Genomic DNA, 20,359 nt, shown 5'->3' on the forward strand with positions numbered 1-20,359 from the left:
AAGCTCCCCTCTGGGTATCGCCTCTGAATGTCCTGCACATCAAGTCCCTGGGGGACTAGACACATTCTATCTCTCTATAGGACAGGAGGTTTTTTTTTCCCCAATAAACTCCTAACCAACTGATACTTTTTTTGTTACATTAGAATGTAACAAGGCGATAATGTAAAAGGAAGACCCAGAGTCTATAAATGATAAGGAAAAGTTTAGTTATGGTCAGAGATATGAGGCAGTTTCATTGTGAGGACACTGAGGTACCCAGGGAGCTGCTCTGCCCTTTAGATCAGTCCAAAGGAGTTAACGTTGTTTTTATGCACACCAGAGCTCAAATTGTACATAATAAATCCATTCAACTTCATCTGTTAGTTAAAAATATAATTGCTTATGAAAATAAGATATATTTTTTGCTTCCTAAATGAAACTGATATTCCTTTCTGTCTAAGCAGCATGGAAAAAAATCTAAGCAGTATTTTATGTGGCAATTAGAAGTAGTGAAATAAAATTGAGAAAAAAAATCTATAAACAATACCATATACAGACTATTTCTTGGAAACTTAGACGTCATCAAACAAAAGGCAAGAAGACATTCAGAAAGACAACGAAGAAAAGAAATCAAATAACATTGAACTTTAGGCGCAACTTAATCGGATGAAGATATTTGGAGAAGAAGGGGGTGTTTATTGGGCAACGGAGGTTGTAAAAGTTTCTTGCCTTGAAAAGTTTTAATGATTTGATTACTGAATTACTTTTCTGCATACCATCTACTTTTCTTTTGGATGGAATGCCAGAGTTTCACAGAGTCAGACTTAGAGACTGATGTAAAGCCATTTGGCAAAGTGATCTGTAAGACTGGATTTAAGAGGTCTGCACAGAAGATGGAGGACCACTGTACTTTCTCCAAGTACAACATTTTCTACCATGTTGGAAACTGGAGACAGCAACTGCTGTGAGCTCTGAAACCTTGTTGTGATGTTCATTTTGGATATGAAGTTAAACATTTACTTACCTTAGTATTTCCTAGGACTAGGCTCAAAGGTGTTTTTAAGAAGTTGCAGGTCCTCTTAAGGTCCATCACTCCATCAGAGTTGACCAGGTGATCTGAATATAAAGTTTACCTTTACCAGAAAACAATTCTCTCCGAATTTGCGTTGCAAAACTTTAATAATATGGTGTCCTACTCAGTACATTTTTCATAAGCCAGGTGTGTTTCAACTTCTTACATTATACAAAATACTAAGAGATTCTTGGTCAAGCCACACAGCAATATCTAGGTAAAATAATAGGTTGAAGTTAGGATGCATTAAAATATTAAATCTTCTCTTATTCATAAGTTAATTTATGAAAGCAGAAGTGAACTCAGAATACTTTGTACAGGGTGTTGGTTACAAGTGTGTTTTCTCAGACACTGGGAGGAGGGCGATGTTAGATGGTTTGGATGGAAGAAGTCTGGAAACGTCGTTTTTATAAAAACTTGTTTGCAGGAATCTATTTCGTATAGGCTATAAGTGCTGTGGGTATGTGTGTGCATAGTTTTGTCCCCTCAGCGCCACTTCAGTGTTTATGCCTACCTTATACTTACTCTTTGGCAGTGCTCTGGTATCCTTGGGAGTTCCATGCTACCCGTGGAGGCACGTGGGAGTGATTTTATCCAAGTCACATCTTGTTCTATCTTTTGCAGAGACACCTGCCCAGAAACTGAATTATTCTGCTGGGTAACTGAAAACCCTCGCTCCATTTCAGCAGTGTGTTTCCGTTTTCTATTGAGTTACGCCGTATCATACTTCACGTGTGACAGATATTTAATAATGTTGAGTACTTAGCTCTGCGGGGGTCGGAGGGATCCTAGCAGGCTTGTTAGCTCTAAGTTAAAGCATTAGAAGGATCTTTCTCCCTTTGTGAAACTTACAGCCCATGTCTTAGTCTCCTTTAGGAGTTTGAGAACACATACATAGGGAGATCAAGCTCACTGGCTCTCCTCCCCATTTTTCTTGGTATCTATTACAAATGTTTTAATGCAGCTTCTTACTAATGGCAAAACAGTTACTTTTCATGTAAGTCATATTCATTTTGTATTTATTTTATGTAAAATCAGATATAAAGTATATTCAGGAAATACAATACTAGCTTCCTGGCCTTCCTTTCTTCCTTCCTTCCTTCCTTTCTTTATTTCTTTCTTTCTTCTTTATGTTTTAGTTTAAAAATCAACATCAGGGCCGTGTTGTCACATAGAGAATCTATGAAAAAGCAGCTCTTGTCTCAAGCAATGCCTGAGACATTAGACAACTTTATTGAGAGAGTGCTTCTCTACGTGACTTAGTTCCAGAGGCTCAATGTGAGGAAAGAGTTAAATGCTTTCTATAAAGTTAGAGAAAACATTTAGTGTTGGGAAACTGAAATGTATATATTAGTAAACCTTATCCAGGTAGAAGATACAGGCATTGGTTTAGTTTAGGTGTGAGACAGGTAAGGACGGTTTTGAGGAAAAAGCGAGAGGCCCTTAGAGAAGTGGAATTCTAACCACAGAAGTATTTTATTTTTTTAATTAAAAAAACATACAACTAGGATGCTAAACACAACATAGAAGAACGTTTGTCAAGAGGGAACGTTCATCCCTTCATCCTTCCAGAAGTTTGAAAGTTGGCAGAGAAGAGAACAGGAGAAAAGGAAGGAACAAGTGTTGGAGATCTGACTTAACGCCTTTGGCTTGAGAGTGAGAGCTGTGGCTTCCAGCTTAGTGCTGAGTGAATTCTCAGTGAGGTCTGTGTCCCAGCTGATGTGATTTTGATGCGTGCCCTCAAAACACTTGGTAGCATAACTCCAGAGTACAGTGAAAACACTTCCAGGATTAGTAGAGAACAAGCTCCCCTTTGAGTCTGACCTACATTTAATTTATATCTTAGAGGGCAGTCTAAAAAGTTGCAGAAAGTGTTGAACAGGGCGAAAACTGCTGAAAGTGCTATTCTCTGCTCAGCATAGCAGACCATAACCGAATGATTGATAGGAGCATCTGAGGGATAGAGATCAAGTCGGATGAGGAGAGACCATGGCAGATGCCTGTAGAGAGGGAAGAGTGATGACGGGCAGCTCTGTGGATTTCAGCAAATCTGGCAAATTCCGAAAAAGACCTATTTTCTCTAAAACTTCCTAAAGTAGAAGGTGGTGAAATACCTTTCCTTAAAGGAAGAAAACCACTGAAATGTAATCATGTGGAAAGGGTCGTAGTTAGCGATGGTACATCAGTGGTCAAAAATTATTGTGCTGGGAAATGACTATGCTGTGGAAATGTTTCTGTAGGCTAAGTGATGATTTTGATGGAGTTAAAATAAGGAAAAGGATCAAATATAAAATATAAATCAGTGAGAGGTCAGCTGCGAAACTTACTAAATCTTAAATCTGCAATTTTCTTTTAGTTCACAGAAAGCAGAACAGAGAGTGCTGCCTTGATCCATCCTCACAAGAATATGTTTTCTGTTTGCTGCAAGGCTGCATCGTGTGGAGTCTCTCTGGGTTTGAGTGATGTGGGGTTCAGTTGAGACCGATGCTAAGTTTCTCAGGTTACGGATGATAGTTTGTTAGACTAGTACAAGGGTAGTATATCAGAGGTCCATGAAGTCCGTGCGTCAGCTTCTCCAGAGGATGAGAGAAAGTGGAGTAAAGTAGAACAGAGCAGGAAACACATAGATATACCACGGGCAAGTGGTGCCCCTTAGTGATGGCTTCAACCGCATTAGGCAGGCGTGTCAAATGTGAAGCTGTTGACTACTTTCAGATACAATTTGGAAAATGTTAGCCATAGCTGTAACACCATTGAGCATGTCTTTAGCGATGAAGGAAATTATATTTGATCATTTTTTAGTAAGATAGGGAGTAAACTTTATGTGTTCTGTAAGCAGCCATGCTTGGATTCTAAGATAGACTTGGGCCTGTGTTGTGCATTTATAGAGCTGGTAAGAGTGTGGCAAAACACGTGGTAAACTGGATGAGGAGGAACGCCCCTTTAGGCAGAAGCTGCTGCTTTCTAATGCTTGAATGTAACTTCAGTAGACACGTGGGTGTGGATACATACAGTTACAGTGTGTCCAGGTTTAAGGAAGCACTTTCCTTTATTTCCAACTGCCCTCTGTAGGTACCTTTATGATCCCCTAACTCAAGGTCTTAGTCTTTTATCCAAGGATGTTCTTAGTTACCTCTTACGTTCCATTGCCATCTATGAAATGAAATAATTATAAATGGAAGAGTTGAATGTTTAGACAACTCAAGAAGCAATTGCACACTTGTGGACATGGTTCATTTTACTTTTGTCCTCCATCCTGGACAAGGGACACAGTGATGTGGTGACTCCAGTACCACGGTGTGTGGTGCTTCATGTCATAGATTATTTTTGCTGTATTTTGAGGACTATGTTATAGGCTCTAAGTGAGGGGAGGTAAATATTAGAAGAAACACAGAATGTACAGAGCGGGAAGGAGCACATGCAGGCTACAGGATGCTGCAGACTGGGAAAGCATTGAGCTCTAGGTCACTTTGAGTCTGCTCAAATCAGGAATGAATAGCAATTGTTAATGTTTTTCAGTCTTTGAGATCTGAGATCCATCCCAGATGGATCTGGGATCAGGCCCACTAGAACCATTCAGAGTTTTTCTTCATTCACCACAATGGAGAAATTAGTTCCAGGGAGATTAGCTGAGCTTAGCTTTTCCTTGCCTTTGCTGAATTCTTTCTAGCCTTCCCCAACTCTCTTCTTTCCTTTCTTTTCCTGTTTCAATTTCAATTTAAGGATGAAATGCAGCTATTAGAGACATAGGAAGAGTAAGGGGAGACGATGGATCCTTAACATTAACTAACGATAGTGCTTAGGTAACTAAAAGCATTTACTTCTAAGCAACCAAGTATTCAAAGCTGTGAGCATCACTTTAAGGAAGTTATGGAAAAACACAGAATTGAGCATTTAGAAAAGATTCCAGAACAACGGTGAGAAGATTATTGCTTACTATGTGTTATAATCACATACCATGGCTAAAACAGTAGGCTTGTTCATTTCTTTTATGAGACTATGTTTGCACAAATATGTAGAAAAACCCACAAACACTTTCTGAGGATGAATTTGAACCTATAGACTGGAGTATTGTTGGGATGTGGCGATCCTCTGATGTCAAGGTAGCAGAATCCTTCATGTGTTTGTCGTCTTAGTGTGGATGAACTCAAATAAACTCTCAGTGATTGAGGGCACATGTGAAAAACCAAGTCTCATTAAATCAGTTGTTGTTTTTATATTTTTTATTTCAAAATTACTGAGGAAGACAAAGAGGTCAAAGACTAATAATTCCTTGTACTGGTGAATCTTAGTTGAAAGCAGAGAGAGAGAGAGAGAGAGAGAGAGAGAGAGAGAGAGAGAGAGAGAGAGAGAGAGAGAGGGCAAAGAGAAGAGAGAGAATATTGGGAGGTACATCTGCAAGGCCTCGTACGTCTCTGAATTTCTCTGATTAATTTAGGAGCATAAAACCCTCAGGGGGTTCTGGGCTGGGTCTCTGTCAGTGGCTGAGTGTTACCAGACGAGATGTTGAACAACTAACTTGCAAGTTAGTGACTTCGATCAAAACATTAGCCAACTTACACCTTTATGTAACATCAAAAAATTTTTTTTTCTCCAGCCTCCATGTCTGTAGGAATGAGAACCACCATAAGTAAGACTGGATCATAATTGTAACTATTGGGTTTTAATTTTAATAAAATTAAAGGCGATTCAAATCTAGCTTTGATAAGTACTGTAAGTAATCTATAATTTTCTCGTGGTTGTGCAAAATATCTCTTCTTGTTTTCAGTAAAAGAGTTGTGGACTTGATAGAAATTCGTGGTTGTAACAAAAGTTTATCCCAAGATTCAAAATTATTAAAAAACTTCATCACTTTTTGATAGCTATTTTCTCCTAGAGGCAATATTGCAGACAGGAATTAGTAGACCAGCATCAGGGAGAGACTGGATGGAATTAGCATAGTAGCATCAGGGAGAGATTGAATCATCAAATTTTTAGAGACGGAGAGTAGAAATATAAAGAGATCCTAAAGCCAGATATATTTGCATACCTATATTCTAATACAGGCTTGCAGATTTATAAATAACATTCTGTATGTTTAAATTATTGACAGTGTAACTTAGATTTCATTAACCTGATTTTTACATATTTATTTTTGTGAGACACAGTTTTATGTAGCCCAGGTTGTCTAACTGTAGCTTGAGATCACCTGGGTCCCTTGCACTTTCAAAGTGCTGAGATCACAGGTGCACAACACCATGGCCAGTATATTTTGCATTTTTTAATTCTAATGTTAATCTTATACCCTTGCTTACACATAAGATTAAAATAATCATATGGAATCATTTTTGTAAAAATATTCTCGAAAACTGAAGGTCACTGAAAAAAATTACTTATTTCTCTATAGCTTGTTGCAACTGTATCAGAGTGACTTTTTTTTTTGTCCAAGAACATTTAAATCCCTAAAATAGTAATATGTGTCACAGTAAGCTTTCTTATCTGTTGATCTGTTGTGGTTTCAAGTATTTTTTTTAGCCAAATGTAACTATATGTAGCATTTTTCAAGAGTCAAGTCTAAAGAAATTGTTTGCATTTGATGCTGGGGACAGAAAGTCCATGTCCTTTAGGCTCATGGCGTCCATGTGTCAGTTTTCTTACCTCTGACTCAATCTCTCCCCAAATATGGGTCTCAGCCTCCTTTCCCTAATTGGCTCTACCCGCACATGCACTTAATTCCCTTGTAGTGTGGTCTCTAAGTGTGTCCTGTTTACGTTAGCTAGGTTTGCCTTCTAGATATTACCATCTCGGCGATGGTAGTGCCGGTGGTGCCAGAGGAGCAGGCAGGAAGGCGAGAGAAGAGAGGCGTTCCCAAGGTAGAGGGAGTAACAGGAGCTAGGAAGAGAGCCTGAAAAATGCTCTGGCTAGCCCTTCACCATTGGTCAGAGGGATCCAAGTGTCAGTTTATAATGTCAGATGTCAGTTTGGAAGCCAGGGAGGGGGAAGGCACCTTCCAATCACTGATCTCATATTTAGTACGTGTTCTCCTTTAGATATTAAATATTACCAGTCAGTGGTATTACTGTACTTGTTTTTACTTACATCTAAACATTGTCCAAAATAAAGAGCTTCCTTATGTCAAATAGTTATGTGCTAAAGGAATCGATTATGGGAGAAATGCATCCGATAGACAAGCCTGAAGAAAAAAAAGAGAGGTGTATTTTAAAACTAGAGAGCTGGGGCAAGTGATACATGTTCATAATCCCAGCACTCTGCAGACTGAGGAAGGAGGGTCTTGAGTTTGAGGCCAGACTGAGACATAGCAAGACCCTAAAAAACCAAACAATAAGACAAGAAAATGTTAGAAAGTAAAATCCTAGTCCTATTCATATATTTCATAGCAGTTATTTTTTACTATAAGGTTACTTTCATTTATGACCAGTCCATTCCAAGGCATCACATTAACATTGGCCATACATTCATGGTTTTCTCCTACCCTGATTATACTCTACCTACACTCTCTAGTGGCTGTAGTAGTATACTATACTTTTTACAATGTAACATTTAAAGTCAAAGTGTAAAGAAAAAACCCTAGGCAAAATCTGCTTCCCTTCGCTGGATATCACTCTAAACCATAATTAACTATTTAAAGATTGTTATGGATAAACGTATGTTAAGGTATATTGCATGGTGTTGTGAATGCAGAATCCAGGCTCTCATGCATGCAATGTATAATGTTTCACATCTATAAGAAGATTTTGAAATTCACTAGGAAGTAACAACACATTTAATGGTATCTTAAGATTATTTTATAAATCACATCAGAAAAGAAGGAATTTTTCCTCATCAGGAATCCTTTTGACTTTGTTTACTCAAAAAATAAAATCCTACAGTCGAGAGGTATTCTCAAAACTATAAAAAGCTACAGTCAAATGCTAAAGGGCCACGGAGAGGATCTGCTGCCTTTGGTCTTTTTTATTTATGCAATTTTCATTGCAGGGTCTCAGAGATCCACTAAAGTCTTTAAATTGTAGCAACACATATGTAGGTTTTAATATAGCAAGGATTTCAAAACTCAAGGCTTAAGGCATCCTGGAGTCCTATTTAGTGGCTTTCACAGCAAAGGGACATCCCAGAAAGTCTCCAAGGAGGTGTCATTGGCTCTGCCCAGCCTGAAACTGCATGGACTTCGGCTGGAAAACATTTTTTTTCCTCCATCGCTATATGAAAATCGGAAACTGATTTCGTGACTCGCGTTCCCTTAATTGCCAATAAGGACACGGAACATTATTTTTAATCAATGTAAGAATAGCGTTATTCTCCAATTCTAACTCTTCGAAATCATTGTGTTAGACCCACCTGTTTCACAGTAGAAATCTGAAGGCCCCGGGTGTTTTATGGAAGTCTTCGCTCTAGAAAGTAATACAAACAAATACCAGCAAAGTATCATCCTCGGTGGAAAACTCCAACACCTCCTTCATTATCTCAATTTAGAATTTCATGCATTCGAGTCACCCTTGGGATTTCAGTGCCTAAGTTTATCTCTACTTTGGTCTTTGGACCCTCAGGTGTTCTGTAGTTAAAATGTTTCACTGTGGTAAGTACTGCCGTGTTCACATCTGTCTGCTGTATCTATTGATCTGAATGGCCGCACTCCACACCCTCGTTTGTTCAGTTTTAGGTTCTCCACTTCCCTCTCTCAGGAGGTGAATTCTCCTTAAACTGCCCGTGCTTCTAACAACAGTGTGCGGATGAGTGTTTGACCCCAAGACACCAACAGAGCAACGCTCACTTGGCAGGTGCCAGAAGTGAGAAACCTTTCTGGATTCTCAGAGCAGAGCTTGGGGCTTCTGCCTTGCTTGAGGCTGTCTTGTTTGCCGTCCCTTATTAAGTTAGCAAAAATTGATACCGTAATCCATTTCTCCAGAGACAGTATTTACCCTAAGTTGTTGGGAAAATGTAAAATGCCACTCTGTCCTTGAAGAACATCCTTGCTTTGAAGCATTACGTAGAGGATAAACACATACCCTTCTTTCAACGCTGAAGGTCATTTTCTATCTAGCTTCTGTCCGAAGATTTTTTTCCCAGCATGCTTGATAGCATTGTCAGGAAGAGGGACAGTGGGGTATGGTTGGGACCTGCAGATTTCTCCACTGGCTCCATGGGAGCCAGACTGCCTCAAACAACAGGATCACCTCAATATTCTTCCTTAACTCCCATACCATTTTCTTCCAAGGGAATCTGGTCTTCCTGTCACTCAGGATAACTATCCCCTGTAAGCATCACTGAGATCCAGGAAGTCACAGTAATCTTATCGAGTGCGATTCCCCAGCTGGGATTTTGAATTTATCTAACTTAGAGGTATCTGCCGAGGGCATCTAATCTCCGGTGTGGATGTACTGAGCCTCCAGTTTACGTGGTCCTCTTACGGAGACGACCTCCATCATTGACAAAGTCAGAAGATGTGTGCCCGAATTTGTGCAGACTAATCAGAAACCTGTGATTTAACACAGTACTTCTGTGGAAACAGTTGCTTCTAGCTGCTTGGTTGTAAATAGCTCAGCCTCACCCTCAAGTAAATTTCTGGCAAGCCTAATGAAAATTGGGTAGGGCAGTAGTTTTGTGTAGCCCCTAGGACTCTAGGACTCTAAAGAATTTTTGCTCTCTTTAATCCTTAAATGAAATTGAGAGGGAGATTGTAAGTTTCTGGTGACTACTTGATAATTTGCACTAATTATTGCGCTGGTGGCTTTCTTTGTTCTTATGTGGTTTAGGCGATTTCCTCACTAACCTTTTTATTTATTTCTTTTTAATGAAGTTTTATGACTTCAAAGATCTTTACGCGAAGAAAAGCCATTTTATTATTTTTTTTTGGTTCTTTTTTTCGGAGCTGGGGATCGAACCCAGGGCCTTGCGCTTCCTAGGTAAGCGCTCTACCACTGAGCTAAATCCCCAGCCCCGAAAAGCCATTTTAAAAGCTTCTCTGCTTACCTTCTTTATTTCCCTCTCTGGGGAGACGTTCTGACCTCAGCACAGTGTTGAGTTATGTCACGGAAGAGCTTCACCGGGGTGCTATTTTATGTCACTATAGAAACCTCTGCCTTGCTGCCTTCATGGTCTCCTGTGTGAGCAAACATTGAGAAAGAACCATCTTCTCCTTATAGCACTGACCCTTGATTCTAGGTAGCATTTAAAACCTCACTCTCACTAAATACTGAAAATAACATGGACTTGCAGAACGGGGATCAGGAAGAACGAAGTCAGAAAATAGATTCAAAAGCGTATCTAAGGCATACGGAGTTTATCTCATTTAAATAACGTACTCTGCATTTTTTCTGTTTACCTTCATAAACATATCTGTTTATCAAGATACATGACTGCATAAGTATATATTTATAAACTCGTTTCCAGTTGGCATCTTTGTCATACATATACGCATAAATGTGCATATGTATGAATATATATGCACATGTTTATTTTTCATATGTGAATCTGAGTGTAGATATATAATTGCATGGATATACTTGGATCTAATGTATCTTGTTAAAAATGACTACATTTATATAAATAAACTTACTTACATAGAATTGATTCTTAGTTGGCATGAGAAAGCAAGGTAGCATCTGGTAGAACATTTCAGTTTTCTCTTCTTGTTTTTGCGTGTGTGTGTGTGTGTGTGTGTGTGTGTGTGTGTGCTCATGGCATGCATGTGTGTGCATGCACGTGTGTGTGCACATACATGTATGTGCATATGTGTGTATGCTCATGTGTCTGTGTGTCACTCGAGTGCCTGTTTGTAAGTATGAATATTAGAATGGGTGTGTTTCTTGTTTGCTTTATATAGTTCCTTCAGTAATGACTAAGCAAATGTAACAAGAATTATAATTAGTACATTCAGTATTCAGAAGTTAAATTTAGAAAGTTGTTAAGGACTTTTTTACAAACAAAACCAAATAATGCACAGTCCACTGTGCACAGTGATCTGGAAAGAATAAAACTGATTACCTCATCAATAAGGGGAGTCAAAACAGAGCAAAATAGGTGCTTATTTTATTGAGAGTGGTAGACCTTTTTGTGCTTTGTGAAGGCAAGATTTCATTTTTTTATGCATGCATGCAAATCTGAATTATATAACTTAAGTCAATTCATTTGTCTTAATATTTAAAATTTGTGGTTGTTTTAGAGAGCAGTCTTTAAAAATAATTGTTAGTGCCAATAGTGCAAATGAAATCTAACTTCCAAAACAGTTATTAAATTTCTTTTTTTTTAACAATAAAGGTGATATAGGCTTAAGGTCCAGGTCTAAGACAAAGGCACTTGAATAAAGTAACACACACACACACACACACACACACACACACACACACACACACAAAGCATGGGAAGGGCATTCTCAAAAGAGAGAAGTAGAATGTCTGACTTAAGCTAATGCCATAGGTTAATATAGGGTTTTATTTTTGATTAACTTTATTATGAAAAGAGAATGGCAACCAACCAAATTACTTATGTATGAGAAAGTAAATCAAAGCCAACTTCAATCATTAGAGCATTTTGTAATATAATTTGTAGCATAGTTTTCATGTGAATTCTAATAGGAAATTCAAGTGCTATGGACATTCTCTTAAGGGATATATATTAACACAGAACATATTAATAAACCTTACTATATTTTAATCTATACCTTAAGAGTATGTAAACACGCACACACAAGTGGCTTGCTGGCTGGCAACATTAATTTAGCCTATCAGTTTGCCACCACAAAGAAATGCTTTACTCAGCTCTGACATTGACCTTACATAGGCTGCATATGTATATATGTGCATATATATATACATATATATATACATATATATATATTGCAACTTTGTATATAAAACTTCAGGTTACTGTCAGGTGACATGCTTGTTAGTGTAACGAACAGAATAATCTAGTCACAGTTACTTTGGCTTCATGAAAGACTTATATCACACTGAAGACAGCAGGTATAGCTGGTTATGATCTTTTACAATTTAAGAGATAGAGAAATGAAGATCAGGAAAGATCTATTTCCTATGTCATGGTGTGACTCTGCCACCTGGGTTTAAACACAAAGATGACCAACTTAAAGTGACACGGGTTTCCTGTGAGGCAGCCACAGAATTTACATACAGGTACCAGTCGTGCGTCCCATTGGTTCATACCTTGAACGTTCTTTAATTGCTACACATACCCCAGGATGTATTTCATGTATTTTAAGTATGTAATGTGCTCCAGTCATTAGGATCAGTCAACTGGTATTAAACTGAATAGCATGGTTGTCATAGTTTTAAGATTGAGCATTTCCTCATTTATTACATGTTGCCATATATGTCCTCGTGTTCTGTATGGTTGGCTAAAACTATTGCCAAAGGAGGAAAATCTAATTTTACATTGACAAAGAAAGAAAGCTTAACCTGTTTTCTTGCTCTTTTTTCTTTGTTTTCTTTTTATAGAGAACACCTGTTCCCAGCGCTGAAGCATTCCGATGGTTCTTTTAAAGCTGTAGTGTACCTTATTTTCAAGGCATTTGGAAATGAAGGGCAAACTAATGTCTTGTTTTAAGAAACCACTTAGTCCACCATTGAAGAAATTATCCAGAAATTATTTTCATTTTATGTATAGGGATTTCTTCAAAAAAAAAAAAAACCAAGAGGAAAAGAAATCAACAACAACAACAACAACAACAACAACAAGACACATAAAAATAAGAGGGAAGCTTGGGGATTGGCCGGTTTATTTACGTTCAATACACTGATTCTTCCTTTGATGTATCTAGCTATACTAGTGAAGCTGTTGTCTATTTTGAAAGTGGCTGTAAAAAAAAATAAGTTTGGGTAACCCCCGACTGTAAAATGATGTATCTTTGCAAAGTACATATCTATACGTCATTTTCATATATATGTGTTCCAGTACCGTAAACTGTACAGACAGCGGCTTGTATTTTGTGTGTTTAGACACAAGGAGACAATCAGGTCTGAGCAACTATGGAGATTAACGGTTTGTACACAAAACTATGGTTCTGCAAGTTAAAAAATCCGGAGCAATAAATTTTAGCTTTAAATATATATATATATTTTTTGCCAGTTGTTTTTAGGAGCAGAAACAACACCGGTGGTTTTCATGCATCCTTCTGTAGAGACTTGTTGGCTGGTTTTTACGAGACGAAAAGATTAGCCCTGCATCCAGCAATTACCTTCAGTTGTGTTGATATGAGAGGGAAAGCTACTAGGAAGGTTTCCATTAATCTTTTGAGCACTATATTAGAGTAGTGGTTATGCATTTGCATTGCTTACAGACGAGCTGTACAGAGGGTCTACCTCCCAATATTTAGTGTAGTTGACTTGTTTGGGTTGCACTGTAAGGGAGTACGCTGAATAGTTGGAAAATGCAGAATCAGTTGTATCTTTTTTTTTTTTTTAAATTGGAAAAGCGTGTTCTAGGCTAACGATATCCGATCATAGAAAGAGAAATTCATGCCTGACTCCACTTTTTTTCCCCCTCCTAGCCGTACACAGGTTGTTCAAGCTTTTTTATTCTTATTTTTTTTTGCTTCGGGGAGGGGTAGAAAAAAATAAAAACAAAAACAGAAGAGTATTCAAAATGTTTTAATTCCATGTGTGGCGTTGAATGGGTAGGTTTCAAACAATACTCAAATGCATTGAAGCCTACTTTAAGGCTTGGTTGGGCTTATTTTCAAGTTCAAAATAATTAAACACATTCATTAAAAGTGGGACCTTTTTGTTTCTTTACCTTCCCTTCCTCAGTCTCTCAGTGGGACACCTACTGCTTCCATTCCCTTTCTTACCACTGGAAGCTTTCTTTTCATGAAGCAAGGCCACATTGTAAGGAATTTCATAAAAAAAAAAAACCAACACAGCCCATCTGCCCCCCAGGATGCTTTATAGAACCCGGGCTGCGTTACTCGGTAAGGTTTGATTTTCCTAGGACTGTCATGCTTCTCAAATGATGCCTGTCCCAATAAGACAAACACTTTCATTGATTTATTTTTAAGACTAGCCTAAACGAACCAGTTTCAGGAATAAAACATAGTTTAGGAAAGACACGTAGAATAACAAAGTTGCCATGTTAAATTACATCTCCGTTTTTTATGCCTGTCAGACAGGTTAGCAAGATGGGTGAGAAGGAAAACAACAGCAGAGTGATAAGTCAGCGAGGACTTTAGAGTCTAAAGAGCTTCAAAGGCTGGTTGGGGAATATTTTTTAAATCTCATTTTAGATTTAAGTGGAGGAGGGATGACATTATTTTTTTTCCAAAGGCAGGTCAGGTACGCCATCATTGGTCACCTGGATGAGAGCATAGTAGGTTTGTATGATGCCAGTGTAGGGTACCAGCGGGATGGATGAGCCTAGCTAGCAGACCAGTGCTGAGTCTGCAGTATGGTCAAGCAGCCTGTGAGGAAAACGCTTTATGTATCACACCTGCCCGGGCTTAAAGAGAGGAATGAGCTCATCAAAAAGTAAAATGCGCTGTATATTACTTTCGAGATAGCTTTCTACTCCATGTGTATCCCTTAGAGTGTTCGTAGCTATAATTTCTGTTTCTGCTGTAGGACCAATGAGAGGTATATGAGTTCTCTATTGCTTTATATCCTCTCTCTCTCTCTCTCTCTCTCTCTCTCTCTCTCCAATTTTTATTTTACTTTATTCTTATTTTGGACAATTTGTTAGTGAACTATGAGTATGCAAAAATTTATTTTCACACTTGAATGGGACTTCCCTTGCTATTGTAAAAAAATGATTATAAAACTTTTCTTCAGGCTGTATTAGGCACACCATAAGGACATCATAGCAATATATGGAAAGTCAAAAACTCAAGGTGGCGTTGCATGTCCTGATGTATTTTTTTGTTTGTTTGTTTCATGGTTTTTGTTTTAAGACAATGAATCTGGGTATTGTAAATGTGTCGTTTCACATGGCAGTTCATTTATTTTTAGTGAAAGGAATGTTTGTCACCATGATGAACAGTGTGGCCTTTCTTTTTTTAAAAAAATATTTTCTTACATTTTCATTATTGACATTATTTTCATTATGCCACACTCTTCTTATATTTCCCTTTAAACCCAATTTACAAAATGTAGGGTACAGATAGAGTTCTCACTGGTGATGGTGAAGAAATTACCCTTCTAGATTCCCTCTAGTTTTCATTCTCAAGTATCTACGTACCAACAACTTGTAGCCTTAAGTCAGTGAAGGTGTGCTTGTGTATTTTTTCTCTATTCCAAAATAGAAATGAAACGTAACTCTTAACAGCTTGCTCACTGAGTGTCTCGTTTTCCATATCAATAAAATTTAGAATTTAGCAATCAGACTGTAGGTTGTATATATACAACTTAAAAATTACACACTGGTGTTTCTAAAGCTGCTAGAGAAGTCCGCACACAGGAATCCAGTCTTCAGCAGATGCATTCCCTGGCAGCATTTGAGGGGAGTACAGGAGGATACGTGGACCACTGGCATACAGGATGTCCAACAGATGCTCCCTTTAGCTCTCCAGAAGACCAAATACTGTAATGCAGACCTCCGTCTTTATTGACCTTTCAGACTAAAGTGACTTTCTGTTGGACTCCTCTTGCCTTCATACAAGCAGAGGCACAACACGCTCACAAAGTAGTACTGAATCCATCCAAGTTCCATAAACAATAAACATCTTCCCCTGACGTATGAATATATAAAACGTCTCCTGTTTGCTTACCCCCAAACCTTCCCTTTCAGACTAAGCAGTCACAGGGAGTGATAGGCAACAAGGTTGTTATGAATTAATATTAAGTAATCATGAAAGGAACGGAATGTCCCATCCTTTGTCAGAACCCCTGGCATGGATGTTGTTCAATTAGTGCTGGAGCCTAGAAAGCTCTTAAGCTGATAGTATCAGTAATCAAAGAGTGAAAAGAGAGACACAGTTAAATGGGGCACAATTCAGGGTCAAATATGTTGAGCAGAGAGCTGTAGTGGGTCTTTGATCATGGCGAGATTCACGGCGAGATCCAACAGCTGGTTCTCGTGTAGCAGCTAAATGTTTCAGATTTTGTTTTTTATTAAATTTGGCATTTCACACTGAGATCTGTATTCCTAGCGAGTAAAACACAGCTACTGTGTTCAGAAGGATTCCGTTCCACAATTGACAAGCAGACATTTCAGGACATGGGCCACCAAGTGTACTCCGTTCCCAGCGTCCTCCCATTCTGAACTGTGCAGTTATCGGTTACATTTTCTAATAGATATTTGTGTAAAGGTGTATGTAAGCTTGTGCAGTTATTTTAAAAAGCAGTTTTGGAAAAACAGTGTATTTATTAAAGAAAAATCACTTATGGGGCATGTACAAAACTGTAAAAAGAAATTAAAAACCACTTCAATTTGCCCAGTAAAGTTGTTTTTGTGAAATTTCTGTGTTGTTAAATAAAGGACTTTAGTATTCAAAGTATCTCCATTTTTCCATGGCAAAATTTTATTTGTGGGATTTAAATTAATAAACACAGTTCTGAAAATCTAATACTGTTTATGACGTGGAGGCTTCTTCTCCTTCCTAAAGCACGCTATTGTTTTTCTTTTTGTTCATCCGTGTTTATTTATAGATCTATCTCTGTCATCCATTCATCTATCATCTCTATGTAACCTATATAAAGAAGAAAAATATATTTAGCAAATACTTTTCTTGAAAACTTTCAATGTCTTTCGAAGTTGGAGACAAAAAAATGAACTTGAGCTTCCCCTCCTCCTTGTCCATAGAAAACACTGAAGACTTCTTCGTGCTGTAAGTGAAAACCTTCAGAGATGACTCTTGAGGATGTATGTGAAGAAATGTGACACATGGAATTGTGTCTCTGGCCACTCCCTTCCTTTTGACTTGATACATGTTAGTTTTTCTTGTCATGAAATGCCACAGTCCACCGTGCTGTTCATTACTTGTGTGCTGAGTCCCTATCTCACCTCCACTCAGTCCGATCTTTGAAATCCTTGATATAGGAACACACAGAACACACTACTACTCAAAGACTTCATGTTTATTAGACTATAATACCACATGAGAAGATGGTTTACAAGTGTATTATACATTGATGTGTGCCCTGTTAAGGTTTAACATTATAAATAGGAAGTATTTGGAACACAGCAGCAGGATGGACTTATATAGGACAGGAAAGAGGACTTCAATAATTCTAATTACAAGAAACTCCCAGATATACAGCAGCTTCTCAGGTAAGTCACTATGCCTTTTTGTTATATTTGGCTTCAAGCGACAGAAGTGTGAGATATATATATATATATATATATATATATATATATATATATATGTATATATATATATGTATATATATATATATATTCAATTGGAATTTGGGCAAATAGTACTCTACTTTAACCTGACAAGAATATGAATGTCTGGGGTTCATTTGCAGTAATGAGATGATTCTTCAACAGCTTGAATGACCCAAAGATTTGGAGAGAAAGAGACTGCCTTTTGAAAACATTTCTAATTTTTGTAATATTGAGCCACATAATCTGTATGGTTTCTACACACACAAAACAAGTTTCCCAAGTGTGTTAAAAGTTTTTGTTTATGGTTCTATGTAGTAGAACTTGTTCTTCCACTCTCCCTTTTAAAGAAGGAGGGAGGGAGACAGAGACAGGGAGAGAAGAAACTATTCAGATCAAGGACAGTGTATACAACTTAAGTGTCTAGTTTCATGTGCGGTGTGAGTATTAAATAAAAAACTTATTTGAGAATTGTGCTTCCAATATTTTGTTCTGATATCTTGCCTTGGGATCTCCTTTTGTGTCCTTCACAACTCAGATGTTTTTTTAATATTATATTATTTATTTAGCCAATTCTCAAGTTAATGTTTCTTAATTTGCATGTATTGTGAGTTATAAACTAAATTCCACGTTCAGGCAAATCTTCCCTTCCAGGGTGGTGGTGCACATGACCGTGTCTGACAGGTGCTCCAGCTTGCAAATCGGAAGCACTTTTTACTATCTTTTCCCAAGAATCCTGCTGCTTAAAACTAAAGTCTACCTTGAGTATAAGGTATTTTTAGTACACAATTGCCTTTAACTGCCTTAAAGATTTCTGGTAGGAGAATCTGGGGACTGGTTTCTTCTCACTTCCAAAAATTGATCCTGTGGCTGAAAGGAGAGCTGCACATCAGTGGGGGGAGGGGCATTACAAAAAGAAATAAAACCAAGTTGTTCTAATTACCCTCTGATAGCATCATAAAATATGCTGATCTGGAGATTTTTATTGTATACATTAAAAACTCTTCTTGCTTTTCATTTAAATATTTCACTCACGAGGAGAATGGATATGTGGGTGTGTATACGCATGTGTGTGTACCTGTGTGTGTTTATCATTAAGTCTTTCTCTGTACCTCTGTGCATTCATGTCCACCAGTTTAGGCTGTGCCCCAGAATAGCTAAGTATTAGCATGGGCTACTAGAAATCTGCAATGAAAAATAAACCTTTGTTACTCTGTGGTTGAATTGAGTGCAGATTCAGCATCTTAAAAGTGATTAATGGATTCTCTCAGAATCAGAGAATTTGGGGAAACTGTGTAGCATCTTTTACACTTTGTAAGCGCTCTTTTTTTATTGGATATTTTTAAATTTACATTTCAAATATTATCCCCTCTTCCCCACCCAACCACCCACCTCTTCCCAACTCCCTGCCATTACATTCCCCTATATGGGGGTGGGGGTGTGGTGGGAGTCCAGCCTTGGCAGGACGAAGGGCTTCTCTTCGCTTTGGTGCCCAACAAAGCCATCCTCTGCCACATATGCAGCTGAAGCAATGGGTCTGTCCCTGTGTACAATTTGGGTAGTGGTTTAATCCCTGGGAGCTCTGGTTGGTTGGTATTGTTCTTATGGGGTTGTAAGCCCCTTCAGCTCCTCAATCCTTTCTCTATCTCCTCCAATGGAGACCCCGTTCTCAGTTCAATGGTTGGCTAGCATTAACCTCTGTATTTGTCATGCTCAGAAAGAGCCTCTCAGGACACAGCTATATCAGGCTCCTGTCAGCATGCACTTCTTGGCATCAGCAATAGTGTCTGGGTTTGGTGACTGTATGTGTATGGGCTGGATCCCCAGGTGGGGCAGTCTCTGGATGGCCATTCTTTCAGTCTCTGCTCCAAACTCTGTCTCCATATCCCCTCTTATGAATATTTTTGTTCCCCCTTCTAAGAAGGACTGAAGCATCGCATTTTGGTCGTCCTTCTTCTTGAGCTTCATGTGGTCTGTGAATTGTATCTTGGGTAATCTGAGCATTTGGGCTAATATCCACTTATCAGAAAGTACATTCCATGTGTGTTTTTTTGTGATCGGATTATTTCACTCAGGATGATATTTTATAGCTCCAGCCATTTGCCTAAGAATTTCATGAAGTCATTGTTTTTAATAGCTGAGTTGTACTGTACTCCATTGTGTAAATGTACCATATTTTCTGTATCCATTCCTGTCTGGAAGGACATCTGGGTTCTTTCCAGCATGTGGCTATTATAAATAAGGCTGCTATGAACATAGTGGAGCGTGTGTCTTCATTATATGTTAGAGCATCTTTTGGGCATATGTCTAGGAGTGAAATAGCTGGGTCCTCAGCTATACTATATCCAATTTTCTGAGGAACCTCCAGACTGATTTCTAGAGTGGTTTTACCAGCTTGAAATCCCACCAACAATGGAGGAGTGTTCCTCTTTCTCCACATCCTCACCAGCATCTGCTGTCACCTGAGTTTTTGATCTTAGTCTTTCTGATTGGTATGAGGTAGAATCTCAGGGTTGTTTTGATTTGCATTTCCCTGATGTCTAAGGAACATTTCTTTGAATACTTCTCAGCCATTTGACATTCCTCAGCTGAGTACTCTTTGTTAAGCTTTGTACACCATTTTTCAGTAGGGTTATTTGGCTTTCTTGAGTCTAACTTCTTGAGTTCTTTGTATATATTGAATATTATCCCTCTATCAGATTTAAGATTGGTAAAGATCTTTTCCAAAGCTGTTGGTTGCATTTTGTTCTAATGACAGTGTCCTTTGCCTTACACAAGCTTTGCAATTTTATGAGGTCCCAGTTGTCAATTCATGATCTTACAGCCTGAGCCATTGGTGTTTTCTTCAGGAAATTTTACCCAGAGCCCATGTGTTTGATTCTTTCTCCCACTTTTTCTTCTCTTACTTTGAGTACATCTGGTTTTATGTGGAGATCCTTGATCCACTTGTACTTGACCTTTGTACAGGGTAATAAGAATGAATCAATTTGCATTCTTCTACATGTTGACCTCCAGTTGAACTAGCATCATTTGCTGAAAATA

General features: G+C 38.2%; 1 protein-coding gene across 1 annotated transcript in view; it reads left to right on the forward strand.

Moving 5' to 3' along the window:
- Cxxc4 (CXXC finger protein 4) overlaps positions 1-16,556 on the forward strand; it is a 34,304-nt gene extending 17,748 nt beyond the window's left edge. Inside the window, exon 4 of the mRNA NM_053342.4 lies at positions 12,499-16,556. Coding sequence (NP_445794.4) covers positions 12,499-12,543 — 45 coding nt within the window. The 3' untranslated portion in view covers positions 12,544-16,556. The remainder of the gene's footprint in view (positions 1-12,498) is intronic.
- Positions 16,557-20,359: the final 3,803 nt, after the last annotated feature.

Source organism: Rattus norvegicus, chromosome 2, assembly GCF_036323735.1.
Source record: "Rattus norvegicus strain BN/NHsdMcwi chromosome 2, GRCr8, whole genome shotgun sequence".
NCBI classification, from domain to species: Eukaryota; Metazoa; Chordata; class Mammalia; order Rodentia; family Muridae; genus Rattus; species Rattus norvegicus.